The sequence below is a fragment of the Macaca fascicularis genome, chromosome 14 (assembly GCF_037993035.2).
Source record: "Macaca fascicularis isolate 582-1 chromosome 14, T2T-MFA8v1.1".
Taxonomy (NCBI): domain Eukaryota; kingdom Metazoa; phylum Chordata; class Mammalia; order Primates; family Cercopithecidae; genus Macaca; species Macaca fascicularis.
The window spans coordinates 72,751,189-72,767,982 of NC_088388.1; the positions used below are offsets into that span (position 1 = coordinate 72,751,189).

General features: G+C 41.9%; 1 protein-coding gene across 32 annotated transcripts in view; it reads left to right on the top strand.

Moving 5' to 3' along the window:
* The window catches only part of PAAF1 (proteasomal ATPase associated factor 1), a 53,690-nt gene that overhangs the window by 10,587 nt on the left and 26,309 nt on the right, over positions 1–16,794 (top strand). For 15 of the 32 annotated variants that reach the window (XR_012423494.1, XR_012423495.1, XR_012423492.1 and 12 more), the window contains 3 exons: positions 5,454–5,543; positions 12,825–12,923; positions 13,879–14,029. Coding sequence is in view for 26 of the 32 variants with exons in the window: in XM_065528707.1 (XP_065384779.1) it covers positions 5,454–5,543; positions 12,825–12,923; positions 13,879–14,029 (340 nt within the window). In the remaining 6 variants the exon portion in view is untranslated. Of the gene's footprint in view, positions 1–2,428; positions 2,503–5,453; positions 5,544–12,824; positions 12,924–13,878; positions 14,030–16,794 lie in introns of all 32 variants that reach the window. The other 17 variants (XR_012423496.1, XM_074014695.1, XM_074014701.1 and 14 more) reach the window with 3 other exon arrangements.

Consider the following 16,794-nt stretch of genomic DNA (forward strand, 5'->3'; position numbering starts at 1 on the left):
TCGTGTATCTCCACTTCATTTATATGAGAATCATAGTTTTTGCTGCCTGTGTTAATAGTTTTCTTTTTCTCATGTAGTTACATATACTTTTAAGTGCCATCAAACTTCCTCTTACTTCCCTTATATCAGTTCTGATAATGCAAGATGTATGTGTAATTTAAAATTTTCTAGTAGCCACATTATAGAGATAAAAGTAAATGATGAAATTGATTTTTGTTTTGTTTTGTTTTTTGAGATGGAGTCCTGCTCTGTCACCCAGGCTGGAGTGCAATGGCACGATATTGGCTCACTGCAACTGCTGCCTCCCGGGTTCAAGCAATTCTCCTGCCTCAGCCTCCTTAGCAGCTGGGATTACAGGCACCCGCCACCACGCTCAGCTAATTTTTGCATTTTTAGTAGAGATGGGGTTTCATCATGTTGGCCAGGCTGGTCTTGAACTCCTGACCTTGTGATCCACCTGTCTTGGCCTCCCAAAGTGCTGAGATTACAGGCATGAGCCACCACGCCTAGCCGAAATTGATTTTAATAATATATTTGATCTAACCCAGTATACCTAAAACATTATTTCAACCTGTAAATGCTACTAAAAATTATTAGAGAGATTTTACATTTATTTTTCTTATTAAGTCTTCAAAACTCCATGTATATTTTACTTTCACAGCCTATTTCAGACTCTAATTTTTATTAGAAATACTTGATCTGTATTTAGGTTTTATAAAATTTACAGTTGAAAACATATGCCTATATCCAAGTAGTTCTCAGTTGCCTGATATGGCTGTTACCTACTACACTGAACAATGTAGCCTTATAATCCATATCTGTTGAGGCCTTGATGAAGAGTCTACATTAATAGTACTTAACAGTTTTTCTTGTTTGTCTTTGAGGTGAGTATATGGGTAAGCAAAGCATTGGTGCACCCATGATTTGCCTCTCCCTACTAATTCTGACTGCTGCAGTTAGTATGCTTTGATGAGATGATTCCCTAAGGGTGGACCAACCTTTTGTTTCATTTTTCATTTTTTGTGTAATTAAACTTTTTAGTTATAAAAATACTTTGGATATACTTACAAGAATAGAGAATACTTCATTTTTCTTTTTTTTTTTTTTTTTTTTTTTTTTTGAGACTGAGTCTTGCTCTGTAGCCCGGGCTGGAGTGCAGTGGAAGGATCTCAGCTCACTGCAAGCTCCGCCTCCCGGGTTTACGCCATTCTGCTGCCTCAGCCTCCAGAGTAGCTGGGACTACAGGCGCCCGCCACCTCGCCCGGCTAGTATTTTGTATTTTTAGTAGAGACGGGGTTTCACGGTGTTAGCCAGGATGGTCTCGATCTCCTGACCTCGTGATCCGCCCGTCTCGGCCTCCCAAAGTGCTGGGATTACAGGCTTGAGCCACCGCGCCTGGCCTACTTCATTTTTCATATAAGATTTTTAGCAAATGTTCATTCATTCCCTAAGGTGAGATGATTCCTTAAGGGCGGACCAGCCTTTTGTTTCATTTTTCTTTTTTTGTGTAATTAAACTTTTTAGTTATAAAAAATATTTTGGGGCTGGGCGCAGTGGCTCACGCCTGTAATCCCAGCATTTTGGGAGGCCAAGACGGGCGGATCACGAGGTCAGGAGATCGAGACCATCCTGGCCAACATGGTGAAACCCCGTCTCTACTAAAAAAATACAAAAAAACTAGCCGGGCGAGGTGGCGGGCGCCTGTAGTCCCAGCTACTCTGGAGGCTGAGGCAGGAGAATGGCGTAAACCCGGGAGGCGGAGCTTGCAGTGAGCTGAGATTGCGCCACTGCACTGCAGCCTGGGCGACAGAGTGAGACTCCGTCTCAAAAAAAAAAAAAAAAAAAAAAAATATTTTGGGTATACTAACAAGAATAGAGAATACTTTGTTTTTTACATAAGATTTTTAGCAAATGTTCATTCATTACTCTCTTTGGGCCAGGTAATAGGCTACATGTTATTTTATATTTCATATTTGTTTTTCATAAACAGCTATGGGTATTATAGGTGTCAGAAGATCTAAGTCTTAGTTAATTCTGACACTTATTAGCTATGTGATTTTGGACAAATAACTTAGTTCTCTGGGTCTCAGTTTCCTCATCAATAAAGCTGAGATCATAATCTACCTCCTAGAATGGTTAATGGGGAATGAGACTGCATGTGGATGAATCTATAAAATACTACAAAAGTTAGTTTTGGTTGTTTTACCATGACAATCCTGTGGGATTGGCATTTAAAATTTCCATTTTGCAGATAGGCAAACAGACTCAGAGAGGTTAATTAATCTCTAATAATCAAAGACAGACTGTATGCTGGCATTGAAACCCAGTTCTGTTGATTCCAAGTTTAGCACTACCATGCAAGCCTATGTTTTTCTCAGGTGTTTTTGCACAGCCTAGATGCTGACTTCTTTCTTCCCTTCATACTCAGACCTGGATACAGTCCTTATCACTTCAAACATGATTGCTAATTTTTGCTGTGAACCTGCTGGGTGGGTTCAGACAGTAAGTGCTTATAGTTGAACATTCATTTGTTTCCTAACTGCCATGAGTCACTTTGCTATTTGATATTGCTACATTGTTCTCTTAAACAGTAGATCTGTCATTGTGCTTAAATGTCTAACCCTGGAGGATAAAAATGTTTGACTTAGAATTTTATCTTAGTGCAGCATACTCACATTTTTTCCACTTGAATTTTGTCTGTTCTGATCTCTCTTGCAGTTTTTCTTTAAAATATTTTCATTAACAGCATGATTGTCCACTGCTAATATTGGAAGATATTTTAACATTTATCTTCCTTCATAGTCTGTTTGTGGATCAAAGGTTGATTTGCAAGATTGCAAAGTAGGAGAAAAGAACTGATTATTGAAATCTGTCACATAGCTCCAAAGAAAGGAAGTCTTCTGAGAGCTAACCCAATTCTTTTTTTTTTTTTTTTTTAAATTTATTTATTATTATTATACTTTAAGTTGTAGGGTACATGTGCATAACGTGCAGGTTTGTTACATATGTATACTTGTGCCATGTTGCTGTGCTGCACCCATCAACTCGTCATTTACATCAGGTATAACTCCCAATGCAATCCCTCCCCCCTCCCCCCGAGCTAACCCAATTCTTACAGAGGCCCAAACACTAAGCTTTTGAAACTCCTTGCATCCTTGCTAGCGTGAATATTCAGCCAAGAGAATTTAGCTGACACTTTAGTTTCTGGTACAAAAGGTAGTTCCAAATCCAGGCAAGCACTCTTGCAGCTATATGGGCTTTGTCACGCAGTTAGAAGCAAAAACTCATTTAAAGAAAGGCCTGCGGGCAGCCAGGCATGGATATGCTGGCTAAGAAAGTGCTGTTTGTGTAGATAGTCCAATTGTCATTTTAAAGGAGTAGATCTGTAAAGAACATACTGATTCAATGATGAGAATATTTTGACTTTGAAACCATTCTTTCTAATGAACTGTGAGGACCTGTGCTTGTTGGATATAAGGAGATTCAGAAAATTTTGATTACTGAAGTCATTTTCATTGTCCTGAAGAATGACCAGAGACTTGGCCGGGCGCGGTGGCTCATGCCTGTAATCCCAGCACTTTGGGAGGCCGAGGTGGGTGGATCACGAAGTCAGGAGATCGAGACCATTCTGGCTAACATGGTGAAACCCCGTCTCTACTAAAAATACACACACAAAAAAAATTAGCCGGACGTGGTGGTGGGCGCCTGTAGTCCCAGCTACTCAGGAGGCTGAGGCAGGAAAATGTCGTGAACCCGGGAGGCAGAGCTTGCAGATCGCGCCACTGCACTCCAGCCTGGGCAACAGTGGGAGACTCCGTCTCAAAAAAAAAAAAAGAATTACCAGAGATTTTGAAGTACTACTACAGAAGAGATAAAAGGTTAGGGGTCCTTTGGTGAGTGTAGCTCCTCAATTCCTTATAGGAGATCTATACTTAGGTGATAGTATTGGTATTATGCTGGTTAGAGTAAGGGGCTGTCATATTGCAAGAGTCCTTGAGGGAGAGTTTACCAAGCCTTTTTTTGGAGACGGAGTCTCACTCTGTTGCCCAGGCTGGAGTGCAGTGGCACAACCTTGGCTTACTACAAGCTCCGTCTCCCAGGTTCACAACATTATCCTACCTCAGCCTCCGAGTAACTGGGACTACAGGCGCCCGCTACCAAACCAGGCTAAATTTTTTTGTATTTTTAGTAGGGATGGGATTTCACTGTGTTAGCCAGGATGGTCTTGATCTCTTGATCTCGTGATCCTCCCGCCTAAGCCTCCCAAAGTGCTGGAATTAGAGGCGTGAGCCACCGCGCTCAGCCACCAAGCCTTTTTTTTAACCTCTACACATGCTACCTCGAAACACCAATATTCTTATCTAAAATGGTTACAGATGGCCTTTAGCAAGTCATGTCTCCTGAATCTAACATCTAGTTCTAAGCATACTTTCCTAATATGCCACCAGTGTTATCTTCCTATAGTAGTTGAAAGACAGGTGGTAATGACTTGGTAGAACACATGGGGCATCAAAATATAACTGTGTTACAATAACCAGTCTATGCACATGTACAGTCAATTTAAGTCTAAGCAGGGAGTAGGCACTGCAAGCCTGACCCAGGCCTATACATTTTATGGGTGTACCATAATTTACTTTACCAATTTCATCTGGTCATTGTAAATGTCAGTAGTCTAACATTCTCTCTAAAAGTTCTTATAGACAGCAAGTTTACTTTTAGACTTGTCTTTTTTTTTTTTTGAGACGGAGTCTCGCTCTGTCGCCCAGCCCAGGCTGGAGTGCAGTGGCGCGATCTCGGCTCACTGCAAGCTCCGCCTCCCGGGTTCACGCCATTCTCCTGCCTCAGCCTCCCGAGTAGCTGGGACTACAGGCGCCCACAACCGCGCCCGGCTAATTTTTTGTAATTTTTAGTAGAGACGGGGTTTCACCGTGGTCTCAATCTCCTGACCTCGTGATCCGCCCGCCTCGGCCTTCCAAAGTGCTGGGATTACAGGCGTGAGCCACCGCGCCCGGCCTAGACTTGTCTTTTAAGACCTAGGCTTTGGAGCTGGTGCTGAGTTTCCTTATATCTCTTTATGTCCTCTTCCGCTGATCCTGTTCCTTGCCCCACTGCCAGTTGAGAGTATTGGTATTAGATTTTCTTCTTAAAACTAATGCTCTAATGTTTGTTGGTTGTATCATACTACTTGTCTGTCTTCTGTGCAGCAGTTTATTTCAACATAAAAAGATAATGGCATCTTAGCGATACCAAATTACACTGTAGCCCTCAGCAGTTTAAAAGGACTGCTGATCTATAGGGGAGGGATAGTTTTGTGGGGTGGGAAAGGAGGATGAGAGAGGGTACACAGAGAAGATGAGAATGTCCTGTAGTCCTAATGTTTTCTTTAAGAGGCTTTAATTATAATACATTAGAGGAGTTTTACTGACAAATCTCATCTTTTCCTCTTTGTTTAGAAAAGCATTCATATTTCATGTCCAAAGGAAAGTGCATCTTCTAAGTTTTTGGCACCATATACTACTTTTTCCAGAATTCATACAAAGAGTGTAAGTATTTTGATAAAATGAAGAGAAAATGTAATAGCATGTTAATTTTTCATTTTATTTGCTTGTCTGGTGCTATAAACATATTCAAAGTTAATATGTCTTTCATTTAGTTTGCATTGTAAGATGATACAGCTGATGAAGTGTGATGTGTTTGGCAAAACTGGTACTCGAGTCCACATACAGTATGTGTTCAGATCTACTCACTGGTAATCTTAGAGATTATATCAAATTTCCTTGTATGTGTTTTAGGAGAGTTAGCAGCTTTCAGATAATGATGTAATACTTGATGCTTGGCTAGGTGCAGTGGTTCACACCTGTAATCCTAGCACTTTGGGAGGCAGAGGCAGGAGGATCACTTGAGGCCAAGAGTTTGAGACAAGCCTGGGCAACAGAGTGAAACCCTGTCTCCACAAAAAAACAAAAATTAGCTGGGTATGGTGGCACATACCTGTAGTCCTAGCTACTCAGGAGGCTGAGGTGGGAGAAATTTTTGAGCCCAGGAGTTGGAGGCTGCAGTGAACTGAGATTATGCCACCGTAGTGCAGCCTGGACTCTGTCTCCAAAAAATAAATAAATAAAAATAAATTTGTAATAGTTGATGCTTACATAATAATGCTGCTGCTCATATTTTATTCCTTTTCCTACAGGACAGGGACATTTTCTCAAAATTTCAAATATACCATGTTGAGGAATAATTTTTAAAGGTCTTTGTAATAAAGCCTTTTCTACCATGGGCTTCTTGGAAGCAGAAGTGAGAAATTGGTAGATAAAACTGATTATATTGAAGCCATTCACTTCTTACTGTTTGGTACATTTTTTAAAAGAGTGATTTTTGGCTAGGCACGGTGGCTCATGCCCATAATCCTAGCACTTTGGGAGACCGAGGTGGGTGGATCACTTGAGCTCAGGAGTTTGAGACCAGCCTGAGCAACATGGTGAAACCCTGTCTCTACAAAAAAATACAAAAATTAGCCAGACATGGTGCCACGTGCCTGTAGTTCCAGCCACTCTGAATGCTGAGGTAGGAGGATTGCTTGAGCCCAGGAGGTCGAGGCTGCAGTCAGCCATGTTCATGCCACTGCACTCCAAGCTGGGCAACAGAATGAGACACTACCTCACCAAAAAAAAAAAAAAAAAAAGGCCGGGCGCTGTGCCTATCACCTGTAATCCCAGCACTTCGGGAAGCTGAGGCGGGCAGATCACGAGGTCAGGAGATTGAGACCATCCTGGCTAACATGGTGAAACCCCGTCTCTACTAAAAATACAAAAAAATTAGCTGGGCGTGATGGCGGGCCTGTAGTCCCAGCTACTTAGGAGGCTGAGGCAGGAGAATGACGTGAACCTGGGAGGTGGAGCTTGCAGTGAACCGAGATCGCGCCACTGCACTCCAGGCTGGGGGACAGTGTGAGACTCCATCTCAAAAAAAAAAGAAAAAAAGAGCTCTTTTTTACCCTTATTACAAAACAAATATATACTTAGTGATGAAAATTTAGGACATGTAAAAAAAGTGAGAATCACTCGTGTTTCTATATCCTAAAGGTAACTGTTAGGAACTTCTGCTGTATATCCCTTTTAAATAATAATCATAGTAGTAAAGGTCACATTTATTGATTGCCTACTATGAGCCAGCACCATGGCAACTTTGCATATCATTATTTTACTTAATACTCTGTCTTTTTTTTTTTTTTTTTTTGAGACGGAGTCTCGCTCTGCCACCCAGGCTGGAGTGCAGTGGCCGGATCTTAGCTCACTGCAAGCTCCGCTTCCGGGGTTTATGCCATTCTCCTGCCTCAGCCTCCCGAGTAGCTGGGACTACAGGCGCCCGCCACCACGCCCGGCTAGTTTTTTTTGTATTTTTTAGTAGAGACGGGGTTTCACCGTGTTAGCCAGGATGGTCTCGATCTCCTGACCTCATGATCCGCCCGTCTCGGCCTCCTAAAGTGCTGGGATTACAGGCTTGAGCCCCCGCGCCCGGCTGTCTTTTCCTTAAATATTTTACCAAAATGGGTTTTTACATTACATGCTATTTTGTAACTTGCTTTTTGTTTTGTTTTGTTGTGTTTTTGTTTTGTTTTTTCATTTTTTTTGAGATGGAGTCTCACTCCGTTGCCCAGGCTGGAGTGCTGTGGCATGATCTTGGCTCACTGCAAGCTCTGCCTCCTGGGTTCACGCCATTCTCCTGCCTCGGCCTCCTGAGTAGCTGGGACTACGGGCGCCTGCCACCATGCCCGGCTAATTTTTTTTTTTTTTGTATTTTTAGTAGAGACGAGGTTTCACCATGTTAGCCAGGACTGTCTCGATCTGCTGACCTTGTGATCCTCTTGCCTCGGCCTCCCAAAGTGCTGGGATTACAGGCGTGAGCCACCGTGCCTGGCCTATAACTTACTTTTTATTACATAATTATATGTCCATTATTCTATGCTATCTTTCAATGTATTCTTCTGAGAGTTGCATGGTATTCTATTGATGAGTTTACTATAATTTAATTTAACTGTTTTATATTACTGGACATTCAAGTGTTTCCAGTTTTGTGATTTTGTATTTTTATGAATACATTTATAGCTAAAGTTTTGCTCCCAAAGATGGGAAGAAATTAGAATTCATTTGTAAAAGTGGAATTGCTGAGTCATAGGGTGTGGGAATTATAAGACTTTGGGTGTGTTCTAATGCATCGCCACTTAACTGATTTATAGAGTCAATTTTTGCTCTGCATTTCCTCTGTAAAACATACCATTAGGTTGAATGTTTATCAAGAGTCAGTTGTAATGCCAGTTATATTATTTTTGAAATTATATAAATTAATTAAATATTATGTTAAATCAATAAAATGTGAATGTGAAAAGCAGAGAGCAATTATTTATTTGAAAACTAGGCAGCTGGGTGCAGTGGCTTTTGCCTGTAATCCCAGCACTTTGGGAGGCCGAGGCCGAGGCAGGCAGATCATGAGGTCGAAGTTCGAGACCAGCCTGGCCAACATAGTGAACCCTGTCTATACTAAAAATACAAAAAAATTAGCCAGGCGTAGTGGGGCACACCTATAATCCCAGCTACTCGGGAGGCTGAGGCAGGAGCATCGCTTAAACCCAGGAGGTAGAGGTTGCAGTGAGCCAAGGGCATGCCACTGCACTCCAGCCTGGGCAACAGAACAAGACCCCATCTCAAAAAAAAAAAAACAAAAAACAAAAGCACCACAAAAAACAAAGTTGAATGCTTTGAAAAGATGTGATAAAGATGATTTAAAAAAAAAAAACTGCTTTAATAGTATGCTGGGCAAGATAAATGCAAAATGTTCAGGAAAAGATAAAAAGAAAAAGCAACCCTAGTTGAATTTTTGCTCTTAGATTGCTTTGTAAGTGTGAGTAAAGATTTGCCTTGCTTTAAAGAAACTGGAAGCTGTAAATTGTGCCTTTTGATTATATTTTATTACAAGAAAGCCAAGGTCCTTGTAATAATCAGTGGACTAATGAAAAGTTAGGGAATTTTAATGTATGTTTATATATTTTAGTTAAAATGTAGATCTTTATGTGTCATTAAAAAAAATGAGATAGGATCTCACTCTGTCTCCCAGTCTGTAGTACAGTGGTACAATCATAGCTCACCCTAGCCTTGAACTCTTAGGTTCAAATGATCCTCGCACCTCAGCCCCCTAAGTAGCTAGAACTACAAAGTTCATGCACCACACGTGGCTTTTTTTTTTTTTTCAGATGGAGTCTCACTCTGTAGCCCAGCCTGAAGTGCAGTGGCATGATCTCAGTTCCCTGCAACTTCTGCCTCCTGGACTCAAACGATTCTCCTGCCTCAGCCTCCTGAGTAGCTGGAATTATAGGTACCCACCATCACACCTAGATAAGTTTTGTATTTTTAGTAGAGGTGGGGTTTCACTATGTTGGCCAGGCTGATCTTCAACTCCTGACCTCAAGTGATCTGCCCATCTCGGCCTCAGGAAGTGCTGGGATTACAGGTGTGAGCCACCGTGCCTGGCCTAAAAAAAATTTTTTTTTTTTTTTTTTTTGAGACAGAGTCTCGCTCTGTCACCCAGGCTGGAGTGCAGTGGCCAGATCTCAGCTCACTGCAAGCTCCGCCTCCCAGGTTTACGCCATTCTCCTGCCTCAGCCTCCCGAGTAGCTGGGACTACAGGCGCCCGCCACCTCGCCCGGCTAGTTTTTTGTATTTTTAGTAGAGACAGGATTTCACTGTGTTTGCCAGGATGGTCTCGATCTCCTGACCTTGTGATCCGCCCATCTCGGCCTCCCAAAGTGCTGGGATTACAGGCTTGAGCCACCGCGCCCAGCCTAAAAATTTTTATTCTTATTTTTTGTAGAGGTGGAGTCCTGCTCTGTTGCCCAGGCTGGTCTCAAACTGCTGACTTCAAGCAGTCCTCTCTCCTTGGCTTCCCAAAATGCTGGGATTATAGGTATGAGCCACTGTGCCTGGCCTTTATACATAATTTTTTATTATTTTCTGCTTTAACTTGAGGGAGAAGGCGATTAACCTCTTGGGAGAGTTGGGAATGCCACTCACCTTTTGAGAAGTAAGTTATTTTAAAAATCATTTACAGGCTAGGCATAGTGGCTCATGCCTGTACCCAGCACTCTGGGAGGCCAAGGCAGGAGGATCACTTGAGCCCAGGAGTTTGAGACCAGCCTAGGCAACATAGTGAGACCTTGTCTCTAAAAAAAATAAACAAAATAGGCTGGGTGTGGTGGCTCACACCTGTAATCCCAGCACTTTGGGAGGCCGAGGTGGGCAGATAATTTGAGGCTAGGAATTCAAGACCAGCCTGGCCAACATAATGAAACCCCATCTCTACTAAAAATATAAAAATCAGCTGGGTGTGGTGGTGCACGTCTATAATCCCAGCTACTCCGGACACTAAGGCACACGAATCACTTGAACCCAGGAGGCAGAGGTTGCAGTGAGCCGAGGTCACGCTACTGCATTGCAGCCTGGGTGACTGAGCAACACTCTGTCTCAAAAAATAAACAAACAAAATTAGCTGGATGTGGTAGTGTGTGCCTGTAGTCCCAGCTGCTCAGGAGGCTGGGATGGAAGGATTGCTTGAGCCTAGGAGGTCAAGGCTGCAGTGAGCTGTGATTGTGCCATTGCATTCCAGCCTGGGTTACAGACCGAGACCATGTCTCAAAAACAAACAAACAAAAATTAACTATGCTCCTTTTCTATTTCTTATTCTCTTTTTATTTGAGCTTACTGAAAGATGATTCATCCATTTATTAATCACCTACTATATTTCAGCTACTCTTCTGGGCACTGAATCAAACTAATAAAACTACCCTTATAGGGCTTACATTTTAGGAGTGTGGAACCAGACATGATTTGCTGATGACTTGGATGTTAGGTATGAGAGAAAATGAGGAGTTGGGATGATTCAAAAAATTTTGGCCTGAGAAGTAGGTAAATTGTGTTCCATTTACTAATTGGAGGAGGAGCAGCTGTATTGGGATGGGGCAGGGGAAATAAAAGTTCTCTTTGGACATGTTCATTTTGAGGTGTACAGTCTAGCCTTGGTGTCCACTGCCTACCAGCAAGCAATTGAATAGATGCCACCTGTATCAGGACAGAACCTGAAGTATGTTGCTTACCAGTAAAGGATCCACTACTAAATTAGCCGTCCTTGTATAACAAGGAAGCAAAATAAAGAAGAAAAGTCTTAGAAAATGTTAGAGTTGATGGATATATCCCTATAGTTCTTCCCAAATTTATTAATTATGGTTTAATTGGCATAGAATAAAGTAAAATGAAAAGTTGGATAATTAAAGCCAAAGTCCCTACTTTTTTCTTAATAACTTATATGGGAATTATTGTTGCTGGGAATATGTCTGGAATTGCATATCTTGGTCCCACATTTCTGGAGCATTTGCAGCTGGTTGTTTTTTAATAAAAGAGTACAGCTTTGTATGTGTATAAAAGATTTGTTATTCTGATAATGGTTTATGCATGAAGTGATTGCTGATACTGAAATTACAAAAGTGAGGCTAGATGTGGTGGCTCATGCCTGTGATCCTAGCACTTTGGGAGGCCGAGGCAGAAGGATAGCTTGAGCCCAGGAGTTCAAGACCAGCCTGGGCAACATAGGGGGACCCCATCTCTCCAAAAAAAAAAAAAATTAAAAAATTAGCTGGACATGCCAGCCCATGTTTGTAATCTCAGCTGCTTGGGAAGCTGAGGTAGGAGGATCACTTGTTCCTAAGAGGTTGAGACTGTAGTGAGTTGTAATCACGCCACTGCACTTCAGCCTGAGCAACAGAGTGAGACCCTGTCTTAAAAAAAAGAAAAAGAAAAAGAAACTATAAAAGTGAATTTGGAAAACAAAAAGTGAATCTGATATTTCTCTATTCTTTATTCTGAAAGATCTATATCTGTATATTTTCTATAGCTATACCTATATATAGGTATATGTGGAAATACCTGTGCTCTTGAATCCTCCTTTTGCATCTTAGAACATTATCTTTTGTGTAACTGGGTTCCTAAGAATTAGGAGAGGTATCTTAATTTTCTTTTTATTTTTTATATTTACTTTAAAATTTTTTGTAGAGATGGAGTCTCATTATATTGCCCAGGCTGGTCTCAAACTCCTGGGCTCAAGTGGTCCTCCTGCCTTGGCCTCCCAGAGTGTTGGGATTACACAGATGTGAGCCACTGCACTTGGTCTTAATTTTAAAATAAAATAGCAGGGCTGGGCATAGTGGCTCGTGCCTATAATCTCAGCACTCTGGGAGGCTGAGATGGGAGAATCACTTGAGCTCGGGAGTTTGAGACTAACTTGGGCAACATGGCGAAACCCCATCTCTATAAAAAAATACAAAAATTAGTCAGGCACATTGGTGTGCGCCTATAGTTCCAACTACTCGGGAGGCTGAGGCAGGAGAATCGTTTGAGCCTGGGAGGCAGAGGTTGCAGTGAGCTGAGATGGGGGCATTGCACTCCCGCCTGGGTGATGGGAGTGAAACTCTGTCAAACAAACAAATAAATGCAACACATGGAAACTATGGAAATGAAATGGGGATAGGGAAAACTTTTTAGCTGAAGCATTAGATGAATAGAGGAATATCTTTTTGTTTGAAGAAGTAAAAGGTGTTTACTTCAGCCTTGTTGGGAGGTTGGTGATGATAACTCAACCTTTACATCAAACAGCAGTACTTTTTTTTGGGCAACATAGGCTTCAGAAAGTCTTGCAAGAGTGAAACAAGGGAAGTTTATAACATATTTCAAGGGAATACGAGTATTTCATTATTTCTAACACATTGTTTTCTCTTTGAACAGATAACATGCTTGGACATTTCCAGTGGAGGAGGTCTTGGTGTGTCTTCTAGTACTGATGGGACCATGAAAATCTGGCAGGCTTCCAATGGAGAACTCAGGGTAAAGGATTTGGATGTGCTTTTAGGGTCTTAAACACAAAGGGTGGTCTGAGAAGCCTTGGACTGGGACATGGAAGGAAGAATGGCCCGTTCTAAAAATGTGGGACCACTCTGCATGTCAGTTGCTCTCTTTTCTTCCATTTTTGTGTTTTTTGTTGTTTCTTTTCTTTTCCTTTTTTTTTTTTTTTTTTTTTGAGACAGTCTTGCTCTGTTGCCCAGGCTGGAGTGCAGTGCTGCCTCCTGGGTTCAAGCGATTCTTGTGCCTCAGCCTCCCAAGTAGCTGGGATTACAGGCATGTGCCACCGTACACATCTAATTTTTGTATTTTTAGTAGAGATGGGCTTTCACCATGTTGGCCAGGCTGGTCTCCAACTCCTCACCTTAAGTGATCTGCCCGCCTTGGCCTCCCAAAGTGCTGGGATTACAGGTGTGAGCCACCACTCCTGGCCTCCCATTTGTTAATTGGAGAACCATTCTCAAGCTCAGTGATTTGGCAGAACAGAGTGGGGCTGGAGCAGTTAAGGAGCCAGACCAGTAAAGGTCTAAGTGGGTGTGCCCTTGTTTTTTAATTGCCTCAGTGATCCGTTTCCAAGACAGAATAGGATTTTAAACAGAGATGAGTAAAAGGGTCCCCAAGCCACCTCAGCTCTTTATTATTAGAACTAGACCTAGAGATAGCTGTGAGAGCCATGGATTTTTTTTTTTTAACCTAGGCTCTGGGGTGTTTTTACATGGAATTCAATTCTATAACCTCTATAGCTGAATTCCAGGAAAGAGAGCCAACACTGCCTACTAGACAAATGAGCTAAGAGATCCTTTGGATATCCTTAGTTTTAAAACCTAGCATGTGGGTTTAGCATGTAGGTATTTCACATAAGGAACCAGAGTATGGGAGGTAAGAGAACATCAAGGGATGGACAAGAGAACTAGCATGGAATTTTCTTTTGTTTTTCCAGAGAGTATTGGAAGGACATGTGTTTGATGTGAATTGTTGCAGGTTTTTCCCATCAGGCCTTGTGGTCCTGAGTGGGGGAATGGATGCCCAGCTGAAGATATGGTCAGCTGAAGATGCTAGCTGCGTGGTGACCTTCAAAGGTCACAAAGGAGGTATGAAGTGTGGTTTCTCCAGAAGGCTTCTCTAATGATACCCAGAAATGAATCACTGAAAAGGTAGAAACAGAAACTAGTTATTCACGAATGCACAATCCATCCAGCTGGGCATTTAGATGAGCTGCCATTTCCCTAAGGACCAGAAATTCCTTTGCCACACAATCTTTTTATTGCTATCTTGAACTGTCTTACACAGTTGGTTTGATACCTAAAGCCTTTTCCAGCTGGGTGCAGTGGTGCATGCCTATAATCCCAGCTTTATCAGTTGTTTTCTACAATTGATTAAAAAAAAAAAATTCTCTCCAGGAAATCAAATACTTGTGTGTTGGGAAATAAAGTGAGAGAGAAGGAGGTGTGCCTACATTTTGTCATATTAGTCTTTTGGCTGAGAGAACAGTAAAAGCTGGGTAGCTAATGGCTGCATCATCAGACATTATAGATAGAGCTTGATGATTCCCATATATTTAAATTACAGTTCATGTTTTAAAAATGGATTAGCCTTATAACCAGTTAATATCAGATTATAGAGATAGAGTGGGAACATCTTCCCTTTGTAACTGACTTTTGTGGGGAAAAAATATAATTTAGGCATGTTTTATACTTAATTGGAATATTGAAAAGGAGATAAGTATGCTATTCCTATTTTACAAGTTTGAATATTTTAAAAATATGTGATAATATCCCCAAATAATTCCTTGATCCTTCTTCTGGAACCATAATACATATTGTGTGTACCACTAATTTGGGAATTAATTTGTATTGCCTTCAACTTATGGGATTTTTAACTCTGTTTTTGTGAACCTCCGTACATTGTAACTTGGTGTCTGGAGAACAAGTTTTAAGCTTTTTTTTTTTTAGACGGAGTTTGCTCTGTCGCATAGGCCGGAGTCCAGTGGCATGATCTCAGCTCGGTGTAACCTTTGCTTCCCAAGTAGCTGGGACTACAGGTGCACATCACCACACCTGCTAATTTTTGTATTTTTAGTAGAGATGGGGTTTCACCATATTGGTCAGGCTGGTCTCAAACTCTTGACCTCAGGGTGATCCACCTGCCTCGGCCTCCCAAAGTCCTGGGATTACAGACATGAGCCACCGCGCCTTGCCTTTTTTTTTTTTTAGACAGAGTTTCGCTTGTTGCCCAGTCTGGAGTGCAGTGATGCCAGCTTGGCTCACTGCAACCTCCCCATCCCAGGCTCATGCGATCATTGTGCCTCAGTCTCTCAAGTAGCTGGGATCATAGGCGTGCACCACCACATACAACTAATTTTTGTATTTTTTAGTAGAGATGGGGTTTCGCTGTGTTGGCCAGGCTGGTCTTAAACTGGCCACAAGTGATCTGCCTACCTTGGCCTCCCAAAGTGCTGGGATTACAGATAGCCACTGCACCTGGCCCAAGTTTTAAGTTTTGATATTTCTTTATTAAAAACATTTTGCCAGATTACATGCTGATGTTTTAGCAAACACACACATTAACCTAAGTACATAAATGGTTTACTTCTGTGACGTAAGAAAATGGGTACGTTGAGAGGGAATAAAAACAATGTTCAGAGCCTTCCTCACATTACTGAAGAACTCATCACCTCCTGAAGAACTGAGAGATTTAAGAAGTCAGAATGGCCTACAAATCTGGGGAGTCCAGGAGCCAAAGGAGTCTAGAGGAACAGTGCAAGCTTCACCTCAGATCTGGCCATCACTTTGAAGGTGTGGGGCACAGGAAAACATTTCAGTGGAACAAGTCATGACTCTGCACGTTGAACTTAGTTAACAAGATGCATATTCAACGTCAGTGCACACCCAGTTTCTAAATACCTTTGGATCACTGCAATTATTGTTCCCTCTACAGAATTCTAAGTCTCCCAACTTTCTTTAATTCTCCCTGAGAATATGTATGTGACCCTTAGCTTAGAGTAAATAGTAGAATGTTTGTTTGTTTATTTATTTATTTTGAGACGGAGTCTCACTCTGTCTCCCAGGCTGGAGTGCAGTGGTGCGATCTTGGCTCACTGCAACTTCTGCCTCCCAGGTTAAAGCAGTTCTCCTGCCTCAGCCTCCCAAGTAGCTGGGATTACAGGCATGCGCCACCACGCCTGGCTAATTTTTTTTTGTATTTTTAGTAGAGACTGGGTTTCACCATATTGGCCAGGCTGGTCTCAAACTCCTGACCTTGTGATCTGCCCGCCTCAGTCTCCCAAAGTGCTGGGATTACAGGCGTGAGTCACCATGCCCAGCCTAGAATGTTAAATCAATTTAGATTTAAGCTTTTATTCGCATACTTGTTCCATTCTTTTAGCCTTGTGAGAAAGTCCTGGGGTAGAGTAGTGCCTTCTGCAGAGTATAACAGCCCTGACTTTTTTCTTGAGAGGGGAGTTTTTAGTAGATTGAACAGGATGATATATTTTAGAAGAAATGACATGAAGTCAGATCCAGGCTAACCTCTATCAGGTCATGAAAGCTCCTTTCCAGTTAGTTGGATAAAGTAGCCCCAGATTTGGGGTTGCCCATTCTTCCACAGCATGGCAAAAATCAAGATAGATCTCTGATAGTTTAACAACATATATATAGCTAGATCTGATAGCTTAGCAACCTAAAGATTGAGTGATTGTCACTATCTTCAACCAAATGACTTCCGAGTTGCTTTGTGTGACTTAAAAAAAAAAAATCTTGGTCTGGGCACAGTAGCTTATGCCTGTAATCCCAGCACTTTTGGAGGCGGAGGCAGGAGGTCAGGAGTTCAAGACCAGCCTCGCCAACATGGTGAAACC